We start from the raw sequence: 24,661 nt of genomic DNA on the forward strand, positions 1-24,661 counted from the left end.
AGCGTCGCAAAGAGGTCCTCCGCTCTCGGTAACGGATACTGGTCTTGGAGTGACACCCGATTGATGGTAGCCTTGTAATCGCCACATATCCTGATCGACCCATCCGCCTTGAGCACCGGCACGATCGGGCTCGCCCAGTCACTGAATTCGACTGGCGAGATGATGCCTTCCCTCAGCAGGCGGTCCAATTCGCATTCTATCTTTTCCCACATCACGTACGGCACCACTCTGGCCTTGTGGTGTACTGGCCTGGCGTCTGGGTTTATGTGAATCACTACCTCGGTCCCCATGAAAGTGCCGATGCCGGGTTGAAATAATGAGTCAAATTTGTCCAGGACCTGTGAGCATGATACTCGCTCCACAGTAGAAATTGCCTTGACATCGCCCCATTTGCAGTTCATGACAGCAAGCCAACTCCTCCCCAGTAGTGGGGGACCGTCCCCCGGGACAATCCAGAATGGCAACCTGTTCTCCGAATCTTTGTGGGTCACGCCTACCATGGCGCTGTCTAGCACCGGAATGTTCTCCTTTGTATATGTCCGTAGCAGTGCGTCAATCGGCAATAATTTTGGCCTCCTGGCCTTGGACACCCACAACCTTTCAAACTGTTTGATATTCATCAGGGACTGGCTGGCCACCGTGTCTAGCTCCATTAATACTGGGATGCCATTGAGGAGCACTTTCATCATTATCGGTATATGAACTGTATATGTGCTCCACATGAACTCGCTGAATTTCAGCTTCCAGCGATTTCCCCCAGGATTCATTTGGCCTCGTAGGGCTTACATCGGGCCCGTCCTCCTCATACATCAACCTGGCTGCAGGCTTCCTGCACATATGCGCCAAATGACTGCTGACGTTGCAGTTTCTGCAGGTATATTGCTGATACCTGCAAGCTCTGGCTGGGTGTTTGCCTCCACACCTCCAGCATGAGCTGGAGGCCCCGTTATTGGAAACAAAAGGTCCATTACCAATCGATCGTCTCTGACTGTCTCTGTAACTGTCCATAAGCACACCATTAACAGGTGTTGATGGCCGCATTGTCCATTGCGATGGCATGAATCGCCGTTCAGCTAGCCATTGTCTCTGTTGAATTCCCCCTTTGGGTTCGACTACATGCTGGGGCATGTCCGATTGCCCTTGTCTGCCTAGAGAACTGTGTGCCGCGTTAACAATGTTGACTCCCTGGTCGTTTGCCGCATTTGAGCCAAGATTTTTGCCATAAATCATTCTGGTCTCATGCTCCCCTGAGATAATTGTCTGGGCTATCAGAGCCGCCGCTTCGAAAGTCAAGTCTTTAGTCTCAATCAGTTTCCTGAAATCCCCAGCGTGCCCAATGCCCTCAATAAAAAAAGTCTTGCAGCATCTCCGCTCTGCATGCATCTGGGAACTTACATAGGCTCGTCAGTCGTCGGAGATCTGCCACGAAGTTTGAACGCTTTGCCTTTCTCGCCGCCAGTGTGTATAAAACCGGTGTCTCGCCATGTGCATGCTGCTCGCCGCTTTAAGGTGTTGCCCGATCAACTTACTGAGCTCTTTGAACGTCTTATCCGCCGGCTTCTCTGGCGCTAGAAGGTTCTTCATCAGGGAGTACGTTCTGGATCCACAAACCGTCAGAAGATGAGCCCTGCGTTTGTTAGCCGAATCCTGTCCCAACCATTCCTTAGTGACAAAACTTTGCTGTAGTCTCTCAATAAAGTCGTCCAATCATCACCAGCACAGTTCCTCTCTTCTGTGCTGCTTGTGGCCAAGCTCGCGCGGTTTAAATCCCAGTTTCTCGTCGCCAATAATATGTCCTTACTATACAGTATAAATGCACACGAGGCCCATACTTGAGAGAAAGTCACTCTGTGACCTGTTTCCTTTATTACCAAGCCCTCAAGAGACAGGCGGTGGGTGGAGCTTCCCTTTTATACCGGAAAGTCCAGATTAGGAGTGTCTCCCACAAGTTCGCCCCCTGTGGTCAGTGTTCTCAAGGTGTACAAATTAGGTCATCTTATACATGGGTTACAATGACAGTTGAATACATGACACATGGGGTATGTTTTTATTTTGCTTAAATCACCAAGTGACTACAGGAGAAAAGGAATTCGATTTTTTTTTATTTAAAAAAATATTTTAAAAGTCTTATCCTTTGACAATTTGTAATCCTCAAAATTGAAAGGCTGGTTATTTTATGTTTCAGTGAACCCAGAATTGCAAAACATCAAGATCTTACAATGGTTACAGAATAAATGGATTACAAGCTGAACGGTTCAGTAATTTATGGAAACACGTTTTATTTACAGCAGTGCTTTCGAAAGTTCACTTAAAGGCCACAGCTTCTTTATTTGCATTCTGATTCCTTGTGGTAAGCAAGACAACTGAGCTCAGTGGAAGCCAATAATTAAATGCCTGTCCTACAAATTACAGCTCTGTTTATTGATGCACCATTTGGAAATGTTCAGTATTATCACTCACTACTTTTACCCTTACTTGCAATTTTGAGCTTCGATAAATAAAAATACCAAAACCTTTGCAGAATTTTTGTAAAGGCCTTTTAATATTTCACGGCATTTGGTTGTGATGAGAAAACTAAAAATGGCTTCCTACTTTTGCTGTTAATGAGATATTGATCTTATAAGTGCAACTTGCTGTAATTCTCTGAATTAAATAGTTGCAGCAGTTTGCTCTGTAAAATAAAAACAAGATGATGAAGGTTATTTCATTCGCAGCACTGTGTAGTAAACCTGGAAAGTCTGCTTTGTGGAAGAACGTTCAAAGTTTTTTGTTTCATTAACAAATATTAAAATCATCTTTGGCATGGAAAAATAAAATGAGGTATTTTTGACGATTTGAAGTTTGGTCCTTTGTGAAGTGTTCTTTCTCAACAAATATAGTTACAGAAAACCAGTACAAACTAAGAATATTTTGTGAATTTATTTAACTTTTTTGTTTATGCTGTTGGTTGTAATCTCTCTTACAAGTGGATATCTTTTGTTTTTTTCTCTCTCCCTCAACCTTAATCAAGCTTAACCTTTGTATCATGTAATTGGGTTCATCTCCGACATCTCTCAATGATGAGGTGAAATAAAAACAGAAAATGCTGGAAATCTCAGCATGTCAGGCAGCATCTGTGGAGAGAAACAGAGTTAACGTTCGGTCTGTGACCTTTCACCAGAAATCTCTGCTGAGATTTCCAGCATTTTCTGTTTTTATTTCAGATTCCAGCATCCGCAGTATTTTGCTTTTATAATGATGAGGTGAGCTCTGCTTCCCATTTTTGAAGACAGTCCCAAGTGCCTTAAGCAGTAACCACCCTCGTTCTTATTTATTAATAATACATCTGTCACATTATGCCATGGCCTACTTCCTAGATCTCATTGAACCAGTTATGTCCCCAAGAAGTGACTTTGAGAGCATTCCTTCACTTATCCACCTGCCTCTGCCAACTCCTGAATAGTATGATTTCATGGCTTTATGATTTTTATTGGTAAACTGCAGTTGATGCGAAGTATTTAGTTCTAGTTCCTAGTGGCCAAAGAGCAGGTTATTTGTCCCCAGCACATTAATATCCCACTTTGAATCACATTGAGATTTGACTCATTGGTAGCAATGCCGACTCTGAGTCACAAGGTTATGGGTTAGAGCTGCACTCCGACAGCCCTGGCAAGTGGAAACAAGAATCTCTGAATGTTGGCTTGACCTCCAAACGGGTATTTGCATCCGATGGGAGCGGAATTCTCCAGCCCATTGTAACCCAGATGAGCAGATAGCCAGAGCTCCAGTCTCTGAATATTGGGTTAACATCCAGTGGGGTACTCGTGTCTGATGGGAGTGTGTGCCAATCCACTATCGCATCTAGTTGGTTCTTCTGATAGTGACTTGTGAGTCAGGTAACGATCCACATCCTGTCCACATAAAACATGACTTTTTTATGGAAACAACCAGGGGATGATCTATTCGATGTAAACCAATGGAAGCAATGGGCTTCCTCATGTGTCACTAGACACAGGAGAGAAGAAGAAGAATCACACACAAAGCTGAGAGTCTGAGTACAAGGAGAAGGATGGCAGTTTTCTCTTTTGAAAGCTTTCATTAGGCCAATATATTTTATGGCAGGACCCAGCACAATGCCTATATCAGTCAAGATGGACTATAGTATGAATCCATGGGGCCTTATCAGAACCCTTGTACGTTACACTAGTAGCCAGCTCAAGTTGTAATGGCCATTGCAACTAAGCAAACAAGTCAAATTTCTTCGAAAGCTTTCCATCCCCACCTTTCTTGGAGTGAACTCAAACAGCTGAATTTGTGGGTCTAGAGGATGCTGGAATGGGATACTCCATAGATCATGTTGGACTGTCACCTCATTCACTGGACAAGATTTTCATGCAAAAGGTACTATAGATTGTGTGGAACCAGGTGATGTATTCATTGATGTATTCATTATCCTCTAAGAAAACACAAAACAGCAGTTGAATAAGGTCAGGCAATGTTTCAAAAGCTCCATTTTTATTTCATTTGCATACAGTCTTGATTGGAGGATAAGTAGAGCCTTGCTTAACATAGACAATAACCTCAATAGTTTCGAAACTGACAGGCGTGATCTTGCCTCTCTTTTTTTGTCTGATTATAGCAACATAAAAACTATATGAAAGCTCTGCAATTTAACCTTCCAATATAGACACAGGCTGGCAAGATCATTTGGCCCATCTCAGTTCATCCTCCTCAAGACTCCCGATTCCAGCTGGCAATTGTTTTTTGAAATGATCCCAGGATTTTTGCCTCCACTGTTATTCCTGGAGGTCTATTCCATACATTGGTCACTCTTCATTTCACATCTGAAATTTGTGTATGATGAAATGCCGACATTATTGACCCCCAGCATTCCTGAACAACTGGCTTTTAAAATCTTTCCTAAATGCATGTCAGTTGAGATTATAGACATGTCAAGTAAAAACTCAAGATTGGTGTGTGATAATGTAGGATATACTTAACATTTATATTGATAAAAAATATCAATGCCTTGTTGAATGAACTGTGCGTGGGAAATTGTAAGTTATAGAATGTTTTCAGTAATTGTCCAACTGTGGAGTTTCTTGGATGTATGAGCCAGGACTTCATTATAGTTGCTGAAAGTATCATTTTAATAGTACTCATTCATGGACGGTATTTCAATTTGCAAGGAAGAATGGAAATTACTTCAGATGAAAGAAAAATAGGTTCATTAAAGTAAAAACATAAAATAAAATTGGACCAACTGAATTTAACTTTTTGGATGGATTGACAGAGCAGTATAGCAACTATCCTTCTGATTAATTATATGTTAAACATCAACCTGTTGTGTTTTTAACATGTGCCTGTGTTGATGGACTATCCACGAATATGTATGTGCCTTTACTGAATATTCCTGTATGAACAGATGTACTGAAGTTATTTTGTTGCTTCTGTCGAACATTCCCAGTGTTTTAGAGGCAGGATCATGTAAGGCATTTCACTGTGAAGTTAATGCCTTCATTTTCAACTGAACATATCCTTCTCACCCAAACATGTTGATGTGTACAGTCCAGCTAAGATAGAATCATAGGTAACAGCACAGAAGGAGGCCATTTGGCCCATCAAGCCCGTGCCGGCTTTCTGCAAGAGCACTTTAGCTCATCCCACTCCCCCGCCCTTTTCCCGTAGCCCTGCAAAATATTTCCTTCAGGTACTTATCCAATTCCCTTTTGAAAGCCACAATTGACTCTGCCTCCACCACCCTTTCAGGCAGTGCATTCCAGATCCTAACCACTCGCTGTGTAACAAAGTTTTTTCTCCTGCCGCCTTTGGCTCTTCTGCCAATCACTTTAAATCTGTGTCCTATGGTTCTCGACCCTTCTGCAATGGGAACAGTTTCTCTCTATCTACTCTGTCTAGACCTCTTATGATTTTGAACACCTCTATCCAATCTCCTCTCAACTTCCCCTGCTCTAAGGAGAACAACCCCAGTTTCTCCAGTCTATCCATGTAACTGAAGTCTCTCATTCCTGGAACCATTCTTGTAAATCTTTTCTGCACCTTCTCTAAGGCCTTCACATCCTTCCTAAAGTGTGGTTCCCAGAACTGGACACAATACTCCAGTTGAGGCCGAACCAGTGTTTGATAAATGTTCATTATAACTTCCTTGCTTTTGTACTCTGACTCTATTTATAAAGCCCAGGAACCCATATGCTTTTTTAACTGTTTTCTCAACCTGCCCTGCCACCTTCAATGATTTGTGCACATTGTGCCAGCCTCTCTATTCCTGCACCCCCTTTAGAATTGTACCCTTTAGTTTGTATTGCCTCTCCTCGTTCTTCCTTCCAAAATAATCACTTCACAATTTTCTGCGTTAAATGTCATCTGCCACATGTCTGCCCATTTCACCAGCCTGTCTCGGTCCTCTTGACGTCTATCACTATCCTCCTCACTGTTCACTATACTTCCAAGTTTTATGTCATCTGCAAATTTTGAAATTGTGTCCTGTACACTCAAGTCCAAGTCATTAATATTTATCAAGAAAAGCAGTGGTCCTAGTACCGACCCCTGGGGAACACCACTGTATACACCTTCCTCCAGTCCAATAAACAACCGTTCACCAATACTCTCTGTTTCCTGTCACTTAGCCAATTTTGTATCCATGCTGCCACTTCCCTTTTATTCCATTGGCTTCAACATTGCTGGCAAGTCTATTATGTGACACTTTATGAAACGCCTTTTGGAGGGCCATGTACACCACATCAGCCACATTACCCTCATCAACCCTCTCTGTTACCTCATCAAAAAACTCAATCAAGTTAGTTAAACACGAAATCTATGCTGGTTTTCCTTAATCCACACTTGTTCAAGTGACTGTTCATTTTGTCGGGATTATCGTTTCTAAAAGCTTCCCCACTACCAAGGTTAAATTGAATGGTCTGTAGTTGCTGGGTTTATCCATACACCCTTTTTTGAACAGGAGTGTAACATTTACAATTCTCCAATCCTCTGGCACCACACCTGTATCGAAGGAGGATTGGAAGATTATGGCCAGTACCTCCACAATTTCCACCCTTACCTCCTTCAGCATCCAAGCATGCATCCCATCCGGTCCTGGTGACTTATCTACTTTAAGTACAGCCAGCCTTTCTAGTACCTCGTCTTTATCAATTTTTATCCAATCCAGTATAGAAACATAGAAAATAGGTGCAGGAGTAGGCCATTCGGCCAATCGAGCCTGCATCACCATTCAATAAGATCATGGCTGATCATTCACCTCAGTACCCCTTTCCTGCTTTCTCTCCATACCCCTTGATCCCTTTAGCCGTAAGGGCCATATCTAACTCCCTCTTGAATATATCCAATGAACTGCCATCAACAACTCTCTGCGGTAGGGAATTCCACAGGTTAACAACTCTGAGTGAAGACGTTTCTCCTCATCTCAGTCCTAAATGGCTTACCCCTTATCCTTAGACTATGTCCCCGGGTTCTGGACTTCCCCAACATCGGGAACATTCTTCCTGCATCTAACCTGTCCAGTCCCATCAGAATTTTATATGTTTCTATGAGATCCCCTCTCACCCATCTAAACTCCCGTGAATACAGGCCCAGTCGATCCAGTCTCTCCTCATATGTCAGTCCCGTCATCCCGGGAATCATTCTGGTGAACCTTCAATAGAAAGAATGTCCTTCCTCAGATTAGGAGACCAAAACTGAACACAATATTCCAGGTGAGGCCTCACTAAGGCCCTGTACAACTGCAGTAAGACCTCCCTGCTCCTATACTCAAATCCCCTAGCTATGAAGGCCAACATACCATTTGCCTGCTTCACCGCCTGCTGTACCTGCATGCCATATTTCAATGACTGATGTGCCATGACACCAAGGTCTCGTTGCACCTCCCCTTTTCCTAATCTGCCGCTATTCAGATAATATTCTGCCTTCGTGTTTTTGCCCCCAAAGTGGATAACCTCACATTTATCCACATTATACTGCATCTGCCACTCATTTGCCCACTCAGCTAACCGGTCCAAGTCACCCTGCAGCCTTTTAGCGTCCTCCTCACAGCTCACACCACCACCTAGCTTAGTGTCATCTGCAAACTTGGAGATATTACACTCAAATCCCTCATCCAAATCATTAATGTATATTGTAACTAGCTAGGGTCTCTACGGCACCCTACTAGTCACTGCCTGCCATTCTGAAAAGGACCCGTTTATCCTGACTCTCTGCTTCCTGTCTGCCAACCAGTTCTCTATCCACATCAGTACATTACCCCTAATTCCATGTGCTTTAATTTTGCGCACCAATCTCTTGTGTGGGACCTTGTTAAAAGCCTTTTGAAAGTCCAAAATCCACTGGTTCTCCCTTGCCCACTCTACCAGTTACATCCTCAAAAAATTCTAGAAGATTTGTCAAGCAGGATTTCACTTTCGTAAATCCATGCTGACTTGGACTGATCCCGTCACTGCTTTCCAAATGTGCTGTTATTTCATCTTTGATAATTGATTCCAACATTTTCCCCACTACTGATGTCAGGCTAACCGATCTATAATGACCCGTTTTCTCTCTCCCTCCTTTCTTAAAAAGTGGTGTTACATTAGCTACCCTCCAGTCCATAGGAACTGATCCAGAGTCAATAGTCTGCTGGAAAATGATCACCAGTGCATCCACTATTTCTAGGACCACTTCCTTAAGTACTCTGAGATGCAGACTATCAGGCCCCAGGGATTTATCGGCCTTCAAACCCATCAATTTCCCTAACACAGTTTCCCGCCTAATAAGGATTTCCTTCGGTTCCTCCTCCTCACTAGACCCTCGGTCCCCTAGTATTTCCGGAAGGTTATTTGTGTCTTCCTTCGTGAAGATAGAACCAAAGTATTTGTTCAATTGGTCCGCCATTTTTTTGTTCCCCATTATAAATTCACCTGAATCTGACTGCAAGGGACCTACGTTTGTTTTCACTAACCTTTTTCTCTTCACATATCTATAGAAGCTTTTGCAGTCAGTTTTTATGTTCCCAGTAAGCTTCCTCTCATACTCTATTTTCCCCCTCCTAATTAAATCCTTTGTCCTCCTCTGCTGTATTATAAATTTCTCCCAGTCCTCCGGTTTGCTGCTTTTTCTGGCCAATGTATATGCCTCTTCCTTGGATTTAACACTATCCTTAATTTCCCTTGTTAGCCATGGTTGAGCCACCTTCCCCGTTTTATTTTTACTCCAGACAGGGATGTACAATTGTTGAAGTTCATCCATGTGATCTTTAACCGTTTGCCATTGCCTATCCACCGTCAACCCTTTTAAGTATCACTCGCCTGCTCAAATAGTGTATGAGAGGAAGCCTGCTGGGAATATAAAAACTGACTGCAAAAGCTTCGATAGATATGTGAAGAGAAAAAGATTAGTGAAAATAAACATAGATCCCTTGCAGTCAGATTCAGGTGAATTTATAATGGGGAACAAAGAAATGGCGGACCAGTTAAACAAATACTTTGGTTCTGTCTTCATGAAGGATGACACAAGTCTCAACTACCTCCTCTTTCATTAATTCTTTGGCACCATATTCTTCCTTGGCAAAGACAGATGCAAAGTACTCATTTAGTACCTCACCCATGCCCTCTGCCTTCATGCATAGGTCCCCTTTTTGGTTCCTAATTGGCCCCAATCCCCCTCTTATGACTCATTTATTATTTATATGCCTATAGAAAACTTGGATTTCCTTTTATCCTAGCTGTCAGTCTATTCACAACTCTCTTTGCCCCTCTTATTTTCTTTTTCACTTCTCCTCTGAACTTTCTATATTCAGCCTGGTTCTCACTTGTATTCTCAACCTAACATCTGTAATACACCCCCTTTTTTCTGCTTCATCTGACTCTATTTCTTTTGTCATCCAGGGAGATCTAGCTTTGGTTGTCCTACTTTTTGTGGGGATGTACCTTAACTGTATCCGAACCATCTCTTTAAAGGCCGCCCATTGTTTGATTACAGTTTTACCTGCCAATCTTTGATTCCAATTTACCCAGGCCAGATCTGTTCTCAACCCACTGAAATTGGCCCTTCTCCAATTAAGTATGTTTACTCGAGATTGTTCCTTTTCCTTTTTCTAAAGCTAATCTAAACCTTATGATACTATGATCACTGTTACCTAAATGTTCCCCTATGGACACTTGCTCCACTTGACCCACCTCATTCCCCAGAACCAGATCCAGCATTGCCTCCTTTCTTGTGCCGGAAATGTACTGATCAAGAAAGTTCTTCTGAACACACTTCAGAACTTCTTTCCCCTCTCTGCCCTTATCCCAGTCTATATTAGGATAATTGATGTCCCCCATTATCACTACTCTATAGTTCTTGCACCTCTCTGTAACTTCCTTGCAAATTTGCTCCTCTACATCCTTCGCACTAGTTGGTGACCTATAGAATAAACCTAGTAGTGTAATAGAAGCTCTATTGTTTCCAAACTCTAACTAAATAGATTCTATTGTTAACCCCTCCAGGATATCCGCTCTCTCCAACTCTGTAATATTTTCCTTAATCAATACTGCCAGCCCACCTCCTTTCTTTCATTCCCTACCTTTCCTGAGCACCTTATAGAAACATAGAAAATAGGTGCAGGAGTAGGCCATTCGGCCCTTCTAGCCTGCACCGCCATTCAATGAGTTCATGGCTGAACATGCAACTTCAGTACCCCATTCCTGCTTTCTCGCCATACCCCTTGATCCCCCTAGTAGTAAGGACTTCATCTAACTCCTTTTTGAATATATTTAGCGAATTGGCCTCAACAACTTTCTGTGGTAGAGAATTCCACAGGTTCACCACTCTCTGGGTGAAGAAGTTTCTCCTCATCTCGGTCCTAAATGGCTTACCCCTTATCCTTAGACTGTGACCCCTGGTTCTGGACTTCCCCAACATTGGGAACATTCTTCCTGCATCTAACCTGTCTAAACCCATCAGAATTTTAAATGTTTCTATGAGGTCCCCTCTCAGTCTTCTGAACTCCAGTGAATACAAGCCCAGTTGATCCAGTCTTTCTTGATAGGTCAGTCCCGCCATCCCGGGAATCAGTCTGGTGAACCTTCGCTGCACTCCCTCAATAGCAAGAATGTCCTTCCTCAGGTTAGGAGACCAAAACTGTACACAATACTCCAGGTGTGGCCTCACCAAGGCCCTGTACAACTGTAGCAACGCCTCCCTGCCCCTGTACTCAAATCCCCTCGCTATGAAGGCCAACATGCCATTTGCTTTCTTAACCGCCTGCTGTACCTGCATGCCAACCTTCAATGACTGATGTACCATGACACCCAGGTCTCGTTGCACCTCCCCTTTTCCTAATCTGTCACCCTTCAGATAATAGACTGTCTCTCTCTGTTTTTACCACCAAAGTGGATAACCTCACATTTATCTACATTATACTTCATCTGCCATGCATTTGCCCACTCACTTAACCTATCCAAGTCGCTCTGCAGCCTCATAGCATCCTCCTCGCAGCTCACACTGCCACCCAACTTAGTGTCATCCGCAAATTTGGAGATACTACATTTAATCCCCTCGTCCAAATCATTAATGTACAGTGTAAACAGCTGGGGCCCCAGCACAGTACCTTGCGGTATATCCAGGAATACATAGTACCCAATCCTGGCCTTTTTGAGCCAGGTCTCCGTTATCACCACAACATCATATTCCTATATGGCTATTAGCGCCTGCAGCTCACCAACCTTATTTACCACACGGCGTGCATTTATACACATGCACTGTAAGCCTACCTTAGATCGTCTTCTATTCTCTCTTAGTCTGACCCTAATACCTAATACCGTACTATTTCTTACTCCAGTGTTATCTGTCTCTCCTTATCCTTTGTGCACCTTGTTTCTCCTTTCTAACGCTACCTCCTGCTGCCAGTCCCCCTTCCCAACAGCACTAGCAACCCCCGCCCCCCCCCCCGGTGAGGATATTGGTCCCGGCTCTGTTGAGGTGCAGCCTGTCCGGCCTGTACAGGCCCCATCTTCTCCAAACCCAGTCACAATGTCCTAGGAATCTAAAGCCCTCCCTCCTGCACCATCTCTCCAGCCACACATTCATCTGCTCTGTCCTCCTATTTCTATACTCACTCGCTCCATGAGATGTATATAATATGTACATGTATGGTGAAATTGTTTCTCAGAGTAGTGAGAGATTTGTAAATGACTGTGATTAGAATTTGTTCTCACCATCAGCACTTATGGAAATCTTTTCAGCGTGTTGACTCACTTTAAAGTTTTCAACCTCCGATCAAATAAAGCTGCCAAGTTCAGTTAGCCATTTAATAAGAACATAAGAAATAGGAGCAGGAATAGGCCATTTGCCCCCTCGAGCCTGCTCTGCCATTCAATAAGATCATGGCTGATCTGGTCTTGGAACTTTCCTGCCCGCTCTCCATAACCCTTAACACGCATGTCTTTCAAAAATCTGTCTATCTCTACCTTAAATATATTCAATGACCCAGCCTCCACAGCTCCCTGGGGTAGAGAGTTCCAAAGATTCACAACCCTCTGAGAGAAGAAATTCCTCCTCATCTCCATTTAATATGAGCGACCCCTTATTCTGAAACTATGTTCCCAAGTTCTAGATTCCTCCTGTCAAGCACCCTCAGAATTTTATATGTTTCAATAAATCACCTCTCATTCTGCTAAACTCCAATGAGTATAGGCCCAACCTGCTCAATCTTTCTTCATAAGACAACCACTTCATCTCAGGAATCAACCTAGTGAACATTCTCTGAACAATCTGCAATACAAGTATATCCCTCCTTAAATAAGCAGACCAAAACTGTACGCAGTACTCTAGGTGTGGTCTCACCAACGCCCTATACAGTTGTAGCAGGACTTCACTACTTTTATACTCTATCCCCCTTGCAATAAAAGCCAACATTCCATTTGCCTTCCTGATTACTTGCTGTACCTACATACAAACTTTCTGTGTTTCATGTACAAGGACCCCCAGTTCCCTCTGTACCGTATCATTTCACCCTCTCGCCATGCATTAATATTTCTGATTGTGAGGTATTGATTTTAATGCAGATCTTGGGCATTTGTAATCATATTTAATGATTGAATTCATTGATCCCATGTTCCCAATGGGGAGCTGCTTTTGAAGGGAGCAGGGGTTTGGAGAATCAGCATTATAGTGCTGTAGCCCTATGTAGTTATGGCTCGTGCATGGAGCTAATGGGCTTGATTTTCCTTTTAAATCGGCCCCGCCCGATCCTTAGCGGTGTTCTGGCGGTTGCGTCTTTTTCAATCGTCGGAATGCCGCTGGTGCGTGCTCCCACGATTTTCGGCTGCTCCATGTCGGCGGCGATAAGCGGGGCGGGAGCGGAGTGCAGCGGGCGGTGTGCGGCAGAGGAGGCCTATCGACGTGGGAATCTTTGGCTCCCAAGTTGTGTGCACGCTGTGCTCCGCCCCCCCCCCCCCCCCCCCGAGGGGCACCAACGAGAGGCCAGAGACTGCCGGCCTGAGATCGCTGTGGGGGTGGGGGGGGGGGGGGGGGTGAGGGGAGGGTGGAGAAGAGTGAGATCGTTGTGGGAGGGGGGAGGGGGAAGAGTGATATCGCTGTGGTGGTGGGGTGGGGGGCGGAGAGAGAGATTGCTGTGCGGGGGTAGCGGGTGAGAGAGACTGGCGGGGAGGGAGAGAGACTGGGGAGGGAGAGAGACTAATGTGTGAGACTAATAAGTGAGATAGACTAAAGGAGTAAATAAGGCTTTATTAGACCATTTATATTATTGCCTAACACTAGAAAATACTACACTCCATTTAAAAATACATCAAACTGTGGAGAACTATAAAGATCTGAGTAATATGAAACAAACCTGTCAGATCTGTGTCCGTACCGCCCACTTAAGATCCACTTAAGATCCAGTAAGACCTGCTTTTTCAGAATGGTATTAAGATCCGGTGGTAAACTGATCTTAATGATGAAACTTCCATTTTGGGCAGTAATATACGGGCGGACGGTATTGAATACCGCCTGACGGTAATGGCTGTGGAATTTACTGCCGAGCGGTAACTGGGCGATTTGAGAGGAAACTTATATTTTTGGGTGGTGAATGGGTGATTTGAGAGGAAACTCTAGCCCTCTATGTTGTATCACTTGGACCTAAATATCGAGACTGGGTAGAAAATGATCTAATAAAACATGTTAGGAGTGACCTATATCCCGATGAGTAGCACAAGTGTAGATCCATTTAAACAGAGTTACTTTTGTTCTAATACAATTCAAAATAGGACGCTATTTTAAACCAAAATGATTGATCGATTGTTACTCCTGCGTGGGTGGTACTTGACAAACATCGAGTTGAAATTTTTCTAGTGTTTTATTTCACATGTTCATGAATGTTCAAGTATCATATGGTAATGACATTTTTTCTTATGGTAAAATGTAGTTATTGTGTATTTTCTTTAAAACTGATCAACTTAAATGTTACAAACCAAAAAATTAACCATGTTCAGATACAATCCCTTAAATTTCTGCCATGCCATTTTTGCTGGAAATAGATTTAAACAGGAAACTTCTGCACCAAAATGGTGCTTTCCAAAGCACAATGCATGGACAATAAATTTCTCACCATAGTTAGCAATGCCAAAGCAAACAAATGCTTTTTATAATTGATTAATAATACTCCTGTGGAGTAACAGAAATGAAAGGTAAACTGTCATACTTATTCTTTTCAGCTTCAGTTACCGATTTATAAATGAGTTCCTGTGTTTGCAAAAACAGTGGCCCGTATTTTGCGATGGTAATGACGGCGATACTGTCAGTGTTCGCTGTCATTACCCCTCTGAAACTGACCGCAACTTCAGGATTTAACGCACGTGCAAATAAATGCAGAAATCCTGAAGTTGTCGTCAGTCATTCACTGTTTCACCATGCATTGCGCTGTGGAACTCCCCAGAGCTGACATCAGTTGAAGTCACATATGAAGGACGAAAACCTCCTCTTTTAAGTTGGAATACCACTTAAAAAACTTTAAGCCATTTTGAAAGAGATGTAACTGGGTTTTTAACAGCGTACTGACTGCTGAACAACCGTTCTGATCCTGAAAAACTAATTTTATATTTGTAGAATGTCAAATTTTTCCATTTATATGATTAATAATTACAAGTTTTTTAATATAATTATTTTTTAAGTTTGTTCGATATTTCAGCTTCTACCTTAATCATATGTGTATGTCCTATTCTTTATTTCGCTCTCTGTAAAATTTATAAAAAGTAAATTAGAATCTGCATTTTACTTCCTCGTTTGCTGTCTCTGTGAATTCTTCAATGTGATTGGCTTCTTAGCCAGCTTGGTGGCATCATTGATGCTTACAATTTGCTTGATTTGGTGCCAGATTCAAACAAAGGTCAAGAGAGCTGAATTTCACGTCACAGAGATCGCGAGGTAGGCAGCTTTCTTCGAGGTCAGTGGTGAACGACGTTGCTTTGCTGCTGACCGTAAATTTCGGGCCAATATATTTTTGCCATGTTATTGGCAAAATATTTTAAGTTTTGTCACAAAAATGTTATAAAAGGCTTCTGGACAGATCACTGAGTTATAAACTTACTCACAGGGAGGAAAGAAAACCTTTCATGAATTCAAAATGAGAAGTTTGAGCATTTTGAAAATTGTAACATTTGGTTCTATAATATATAATTGCCTCATAATTCTGACATTTCACCAGGTGCTTCAGGACTTCTTGTCACTGTTGGTATTGAATTACCAAGAAGTTTGTTTGCATTTTTAAAAGATTTTAAAAGAATGAAAAAAAAATCCTTATTTCCAAACATTTTGTCTTGATAAAGATGGGAGTATCTTTTAAGTCTGAACAATTTATTATGGATAAAATCTGTGTGAAACATGCATGAATTTAACATGTCTTTTCAGACTGAAATCTTCATAGGAATTCTGTTTTTCCTTTTTTTTCATGTTCTTAATACTTTGGATTCTACTTGAACTCATATATGTAGAGGTAGAGGATGCATGAGGGTTTTCTTCCTGCTCGCAAGCAGGCAGACTGATAATCTATAAGTCTACTACTACTAGGCAGTCCCTCATAACGAAGATGACGCTCTTCACACCAAAAAAAGATGGGCTCACAGGTGTTACAATGAGTTACATCTTAAAGGGTGGAAGATGCCTTTGCGTGGATATTTTTAATGTGTGGCGACTGTTGCACATCAGCCACCGCATGAGCTTGACATAGCTAGGTCTTGGTCCAGTGGCGAGGATTGACCAAGACGACTGGAGACCAAGCTCTATTGCACCTCCTCTGGCCCCCGACCCCGCTGCTGTTATATGCTTCACATCATCATGTTGCTGATTGCTTTTCTAGAGGCTGAATATGCCCCTCTTCCCAGGAATGCTCTCTCCCCAACAAGTTACACGCTACAAGGCCAGCATTTTCTGCTGCTACTCTATCATCATAGGCAGTCCCTCGGAATCGAGGAAGATTTGCTTCCATTCTAAAAATGAGTCCTTAGGTGGCTGAACAGTCCAATACAAGAACCACAGTCCCTGTCACAGATGGGACAGATAGTCGCTGAGGGAAAGGATGGGTGGGACAGGTTTGCCGCACGCTCTTTCTGCTGCCTGCGTTTGATTTCTGCACGCTCTCGGCGATGAGACTCGAGGTGACCCATACCTCAGGAGCTTCTTATCAACAAGAGCAAACATTGACGATGAGATTCAACATCACCTCCAGTGTGCCAGTGCAGCCTTCGGCGCCTGAGGAAAAGAGTGTTTGAGGACCAGGCCCTCAAATCTGCCACTAAGCTCATGGTCTACAGGGCTGTAGTAATACCCGCCCTCCTGTATGGCTCAGAGACATGGACCATGTACAGTAGACACCTCAAGTCGTTGGAGAAATACCACTAACGATATCTCTGCAAGATCCTACAAATCCCCTGGGAGGACAGACGCACCAACATTAATGTCCTCGACCAGGCTAACATCCCCAGCATTGAAGCACTGACCACAGAGCATGCAGAAATCAAGTGCAGGCAGCGGAAAGAGCTACTCTCTATACACACACACATGATATCAGCTCTCAAAAATGATCAACAGTGATTTGAGGCAAACAGAATACAGGAAGTTTCTTTGCTTTTCTTTCCTATCAAAGCATTTGAAACTTGAGGACTTGATAGGCAGATGTCAGTAAATGTTAATCTTCTCCCTTACTTCACAAGATAATAGGAGGGGGATGAAGGCCAGCATCAGATGTACAAATAAGATGTATGAAAGTAAAAAAGATTGTTAAAGCCACACTTAAAGCTTGTAACTCTCGTATACTGAAAGGATTGAGTAGGCCAAATCTATTTTTAAAATCTATAAGTAATAATGTCATGAGCCCACAACCTTCTGATTCAGAGGTGAGGGTGCTAACACAAGTGTTTGCATCTAACATTAATCATTTTAAGTTGGCACCTAATTTGATCTGCAAATTCCAGCGTGTTCTGGTGATGATAAATTCAGGGTCGATTGTTGGTCCATCTCGTCTACCCATTCAACTTCCGACCGGTCCGTTTTTGAACCCATCCTAGTTTCTTATTCCATCACCCTTGTTGCTAATCTGTTCCATACATTTTTCACCTTTTCACTCAAAAAAAAAGCCGCCTTTTGACGTTTTCTTTTGTAAACCATCATTTGAAACTACAACTTCTTGGATTCAACTTTGTACACAGCAGGAAAGCTCATCAAATAGGTGCAGGAGTAGGTCATTCGGCCCTTCGAGCCTGCACCACCATTCAATAAGATCATGGCTGATCATTCACCTCAGTACCCCTTTCCTGCTTTCTCTCCATACCCCCTGATCCTTTTAGCCGTAAGGGCCATATCTAACTCCCCCTTGAACATAGCCAATGAACTGGCATCAACAACTCTCTGCGGTAGGGAATTCCACAGGTTAACAACTCTCTGAGTGAAGAAATTTCTCCTCATCTCGGTCTTAAATGGCTTACCCCTTATCCTTAGACTGTGAACCCTGGTTCTGGTCTTCCCCAACATCGGGAGCATTCTTCCTGCATCTAACCTGTCCAATCCCGTCAGAAATGTCTATGTTTCTATGAGATCCCCTCTCATTCTTCTAAATTCCAGTGAATATAAGCCTAGTCGATCCAGTCTTTCTTCATATGTCAGTCCTGCCATCCCGGGAATCAGTCTGGTGAACCTTCGCTTCACTCCCTCAATAGCAAGAATGTCCTTCCTCAGATTAGGAGACCAAAACTGTACACAATATTCAAGGTGTGGCCTCACCAAGGCCCTGTACAACTGCAGCAAGACCTCAACTGCTCCTATACTCAAATCCTCTCGCTATGAGGGCCAACATGCCATTTGCCTTCTTCATCGTCTGCTATACCTGCATGCCAACTTTCAATGACTGATGTACCATGACACCCAGGTCACGCTGCACCGCCCCTTTTCCTAATCTGTCATCATTCAGATAATATTCTGCCTCCCTGTTTTTGCCACCAAAGTGGATAACCTTTATCCGCATTATACTGCATTTGCCATACATTTGCCCACTCACCTAACCTGTCCAAGTCACCCTGCAGCCTCTTAGCATCCTCCTCACAGCTCACATTGCCACCCAGCTTAGTGTCATCTGCAAACTTGGAGATATTACATTCAATTCCTTCGTCCAAATCATTAATGTATATTGCAAATAGCTGGGGTCCCAGCACTGAACCTTGCGGTACCCCACTAGTCACTGCCTGCCATTCTGAAAGGGACCCATTTATTCCTACTCGTTGCTTCCTGTCTGCCAACCAGTTCTCTACCCACGTCAATACATTACCCCCAATACCATGTGCTTTAATTTTGCACACCAATCTCTTGTGTGGGACCTTGTCAAAAGCCTTTTGAAAGTCCAAATACACCACATCCACTGGTTCTCCCTTGTCCAATCTACTAGCTACATCCTCAAAAAATTCTAGAAGATTTGTCAAGCATGATTTCCCTTTCATAAATCCATGCTGACTTGGACCAATCCTGTCACTGCTTTCCAAATGCGCTGCTATTACGTCTTTAATAATTGATTCCAACATTTTCTCCACTACTGATGTCAGGCTCACCGGTCTGTAATTCCCTGTTTTCTCTCTCCCTCCTTTTTTAAAAAGTGGGGTTACATTAGCTACCCTACAATCCATAGGAACTGATCCAGAGTCTATCGAATGTTGGACAATGACCACCAATGCGTCCACTATTTCTAGGGCCACTTCCTTAAGTACTCTGGGATGCAGACTATCAGGGCCTGGGGATTTATCGGCCTTCAATCCCATCAATTTCCCAACACAATTTCCTAACTAATAAGGATTTCCTTCAGTTCCTTCTTCTTGCTAGACCCTCGGTCCCCTACTATTTCCAGAAGGTTATTTGTGTCTTCCTTAGTGAAGACAGAACCAAAGTATTTGTTCAATTGGCCTGCCATTTCTTTGTTCCCCATTATAAATTCACCTGATTCTGACTGCAAGGGACCTACATTTGTCTTCACTAATCGTTTTCTCTTCACATATCTATAGAAGTAATCTAATTGTGGAACAGTTTGCAAAAATGAATAAAGTGCAACTTTTGAAGAGATGGATTGAGTTGATGCAGACATCTCCCATTTATATCTGAGATGGAATTATACCAGAATTCAGCTGGAGGAGTGTGTAATGAGGGCAGATGTCTCGAGTTCACAGAACGAAATAACTGACGTTCCAATGGTCAAGTCATCGATTGATCACTGCCTCATAGATAAATCCTTCAACCACTGTTCAGGAAATGCTGATAGACTCTAAATTTAATTTTTAACACACAAGGGAACAAGCAGGCAATGCGATGCGTGAAACATTGCGGCTGGTATTCTGTGCAGATTCTCCGATCAATCTTGAGGTTTAGCAGCAGCAGCTGTTTGTTCCTGACAACGGTATTGGGGTCAGGGTTAAATGCAAGTGACTGCTATGGTGCTGCTTAAGTACTGATCTTCCTGGCCACATATCCACAACACCAAAGAAAGTGGATCAATCATGGGAGAAGGCCATTGTTCTTGGTGGCTGTGAATAATATAGTCCATGAATCATTATTTTCTCTTCAGCCTGCCAAGGAGAGCAACAATGTAATGCTAGTCTTATGGTATTCCTTTCTATATGCTGTTCTACGGAACGGTTTTCTTCTGTTTTTTGCGGGGACGCAGTCACTGTGCTTGGATGTATGTATGTTGGGTGGGGTTTGGGTCATGGGTTGAAAGAATAAAGGAGTATATGAATAAAGAAAGCAAATGGCTGTTTGTATTTTCACAGCATCTACTCACATTTCAATCCTTCACACAATTGAGTCTTTTACCCTACCTTTACTACATCCTCACAAGATACTGTTCAGTTTGAATCAGATTGATCTCAATTGAATGCTATCTTCACAGGATTTATATTTTGAGCTATCTAGGGATAATGTATTACCAGCCCCATCTGGGCATCAACTTTTCTATCCCCAAAGTGTCTATTAACCTGGGCTCAGGAACTTGAGATCCTTAATTTTATACTTAGAATTGTGCTATTGTAATGAGGGACAACTTCTCAAGTTCACCCTTTTTAAAAAAAATACGACTGACCCTTACTGTCAGTACAATTTTAGACACCAAAAGCTTAGTTAGTTATCAAAACATTTGGCTTTTTGTATCAGCTACTTATCTCAGACTGATTCACATCTCTATTCACACTAGTTCTGCATCCAATAACAATGACTTGAAATGAAAAGAAACAAGTCCACAATACTTATACTTAACTATTTGCTACACTTCAGCGCCAAATTTTCACCCACTGTGAATTTGAAGTCCTGGTATAATTTAGTACTGCGCTGTGGGTAATGTTTTATGGACTTACATCTGGGAGTTACAACAGATGTGACAAACCCGTTCAAATCTCGATTGTGTTTCTCACCATCAGCTGATGAGAAGAAAATGTTATTTGCCTTCCTTGGATTGTGTTTAACCTTGGATTTGCAGAGATAACAGAGCCTGTCTGAGATTCTAAGTAAAACTATGTGTGTGTGGATGTATGCTGTATTAATGTTTTCTTGCTTTCATGTTTATATTTTAACCCTGATTCATTAACCTGCATTACTGTGTTTTGTTCCAGGAGACTCTCATAGAATGGTGTGATGATAAGGAATTGAATCTTATTTTAACCACTGGGGGAACTGGGTTTGCCCCAAGAGATGTAACTCCAGAGGTGAGTATCTCAGAATAAATCTGCCAAGTAATAAGACTTGCCAAAGAAGTTGATTGTTGTGAGCCTCTTTCATAACGTAACACTTTAAAGCTGCAGCCTTCATATATTTTCTTGGTCTTGCTAATCTTTTGAGATTATCATATCATGCATACATGGACAAACATGAGCTCATCAAGGCCAGTCAACATGGATTTCTTCAAGGCAGGTTGTGCTTGACCAACTTTGTAAAATTCTTGATAGAAGTAACAAAGTATAAATAAAGAAAATGCAATAGGTGTGGTTTATACTAATTTTCAAAAAAGTATTTGATAAGGTAGCACATGCACGACCAATGGTAAAGATAATAGTACATGGAATTAAGGGGAAGGTGGCCATAAGGATAAAGAGATGGTTGTAGGACAGAAACACAAAAATTAAGGTAAAGTGAAATTTCTCGGAATGGAAAGTTGTGGTGAACAGTGTTTTGCAGGGGTCCACTTTGGGTAGACACTTATTTAGTATCTACATATTATTAAAAGTCTTACAGATAGCACACAGTTTTTATTCAAAATCCTTACTTTCTGTTAAGATTTTTCAATAATGCTATCATGTCATACAATGTAAGATTGCTATGTGAACATTTATGTTGGGAAAAGCCTATCTGTCTGTCATATTGTAATTGTAGGATTCCCACCACTGGTGGTGCGATGGCCTGGTTCCCCCTCCTTTTTATATTTTGTTTAATGCTAAAATTTCTCATTTTACCCAGCCGTCAATTTTTAGTTTTCCTTCGGGTCATTTTAAAAAATAAAAACAGGCATCCCCCACTGCCTTATTCCTGGCTCACAGCATCATTTTCCAGGCTTTCCACTTTGAATCAGACCATGGCCCCACCATGCTCTTCCACACCCCTCCCACACAACCTGTCGGATTTTTGATCATCCCTTGATCCTCTGTTCTGCCATGCTTTCTTTCAATTTTTTTGTGGATTTATTCTCCTCTGTTTTTCCTGCATTCTTTCCATTAACCCTATTCTACATTTTTTTTATTTCCCCACTCTTCCTAAACAGAATGGGTTTTTAAAAAACATTCTGATAAAACCTGCATTTCTTTAAAACACCTTTCACTCGACTCAACAAAACCAATATTTAACTGAGCACTAAGCTCATTAAATAACCCCATTGTATCTGTGTTCTACGTTTCTACAAAACGAAAGATTCCATTTCCCTTTTTATGGCCTTATTTGCTTGTGCTGCCACCTTTAATGACCTGTGTAACCTCACACTCTGTCCCTCTGTTCCTCCACCCCATTTAAAATCTTATCATGAAAGGTCTTGACATTGGAATTGAGAGACCAGCAACATTTATTCTTAACAGCATTGGGAGGTTATAGCAAATGAATTTTGATTAACATTATGCAAGACTATGGGAGAACGTGGATTAGTGAAAAGGATGGGAAGATAAGGGGAAGATGCTTGACAGTCAGTTAGTGCGCAAGAAAGTCTGGGGTGATTCTGCTGTTTCTTTAAAAATGTACTTTAAAAAACGGTTAACAATTGCTGAGAGAATTAACTCTTGTGCTCCCATTAAATGAACTTCCAACTGGTCTTTTAAAGTCTTGATTAAGTTGGTGATTCACTGATGGCATAATGATGGTCATTAAGCCAAATTAAACCATAAATTGGATAGCGTTCTATTGGCAATGGGATTAATGGTGCAAGAAAAATGGAGATGTCTGATTAAATCTCTGTTATCTGAAACAGATTTTTGATTAGCATTGATTTAGAGCTCCTCTGCCACAGGGGAGTTTTTATTCTTTATTTCGATTATTTCATTGTAGCCTTAATAAGAAATCTTCCCAATGACTGGTCTCAGTTCATAAGGATTTTAATATGATACTAAAAAAGATGACTTACTATGAGAAAACAGAGAATGAAGTAACCTGAACCTTTCCCATCACTGCTCACAAAGAGCAGCACTGCACAATGCACAACAAATTAGTATCTTCAGCCGATCACCACCTTTGATTCGTGTACCACCGTGTGAGTTGGTAATTATTTTAATCTCTGAGATATTTCGCATTCTTAACAATTGATTAATGTATAAATCCAAAACAGCTAATGTGTTTCACGGCATGATAATTCCGGTTGCAACCTCTAGATATTTTTCAAAACGGCTGCTATCAATGTTTATAATATAATATTTACATCTGAATCTTATGCACTTGGAGGGGGGGGAATCAACCTCAGCTGTTTGTTACAGTTTGAAAATAGATCTTTTACTGTGTTAAATAATCAACTAAAACATATCTAACATACATAGTTTGTAATTCAATTACAAAAAAATGTATGCCGTGTTACTTGGCTAGAGAATTGTGCTTGACACCAGATAATTCTGACAATATGCTTATTTTATATAAATGACTTATCATTGTCAGAAAGCTGAGTATTATGCTTCAGGAGACTTAAATGCATAGACTTGAGGTGACCTCCAACCTTCTTCACTCACCCATGGGGAAGCTCCTGGTATCTGCTAAAACAGCGCATAGCCATGGTTAAAATCAGGAACGCTCGTTTGTGCATGATTGAACCTATTCACTACAGATCACTCGCACAGCATGTTAAGGACATGGGGATAGGATGGGAAAGTGGAGTTGAGGTAGAAGAATAGCAGAGCAGATTCAAGAGGCCGTATGGCCTACTTCTGCTCCTATTTCTTAAGTTCTTATAACAATTTAGGAAGGATGTTAAGTTCTTCGAGAGAGAACGAGAGAGCGCAGAGGAGATTTACCAGAATGGTACCAGGAATGAGGGACTTCAGTAATGTGGAGAGATTAATGAAGCTGGGACTGTTGTCCTCAGAGCAAAGAAGGTTGAGGGGAGGTTTAATAAAAATGATCAAAATCATGAAGAGTTTGATAGAGTAAGTAAGAAGCAATTGTATCCAGTGGCAGAAGAGTGGTTAATCAGAGGGCACAGATTTAAGATAATTGACACAAGAACACGAGGTGAGATGAAGAGAATTGTTTTGACACAGCAGATTTTTTGCGATCTTCAAATCCACTGCCTGAAAAGGTGATGGAACCAGTAACTTTCAAAAGGGATTGGATAATACTTGAATGGGAAATAATTGTAGGGCTATGGGGCAAAGGCAGGAGAGTAGGACTAGTTGGACATCTCTTCCAAAGTGTCAGCACAGGCACAATGGGCCGAATAACCTAATGTGATATTCTGCCTCTTTTTTTGTGTTAATGAACATCATTGTAGGTTTATGTCAGGAATGTAATTTGCTCAGTAGAAGACTGAATTGATGGCATCGCTTGTTTTTGAAACGAGAAAAAGTTTAATTGCAACATTCAAAAGCCATTTATATTGACTCATATTTAATTCCTAAATAATTCAATAAAATGAAAAAAAAAACATTGTGGCTTTAAACAGAGGAACAGAATAATGGAATTTCAATAGACTGTGTTATGCAGTCTTTTT

General features: G+C 41.9%; 1 protein-coding gene across 11 annotated transcripts in view; it reads left to right on the forward strand.

Moving 5' to 3' along the window:
• The window catches only part of LOC139263213 (gephyrin), a 903,368-nt gene that overhangs the window by 466,101 nt on the left and 412,606 nt on the right, over window positions 1–24,661 (forward strand). For all 11 annotated transcript variants that reach the window (XM_070878953.1, XM_070878963.1, XM_070878956.1 and 8 more), the window contains exon 4: window positions 21,105–21,197. In XM_070878953.1, the coding sequence (XP_070735054.1) occupies window positions 21,105–21,197 (93 nt within the window). The remainder of the gene's footprint in view (window positions 1–21,104; window positions 21,198–24,661) is intronic.

Source organism: Pristiophorus japonicus, chromosome 4 (assembly GCF_044704955.1).
Source record: "Pristiophorus japonicus isolate sPriJap1 chromosome 4, sPriJap1.hap1, whole genome shotgun sequence".
In the NCBI taxonomy this organism is placed as follows: domain Eukaryota; kingdom Metazoa; phylum Chordata; class Chondrichthyes; family Pristiophoridae; genus Pristiophorus; species Pristiophorus japonicus.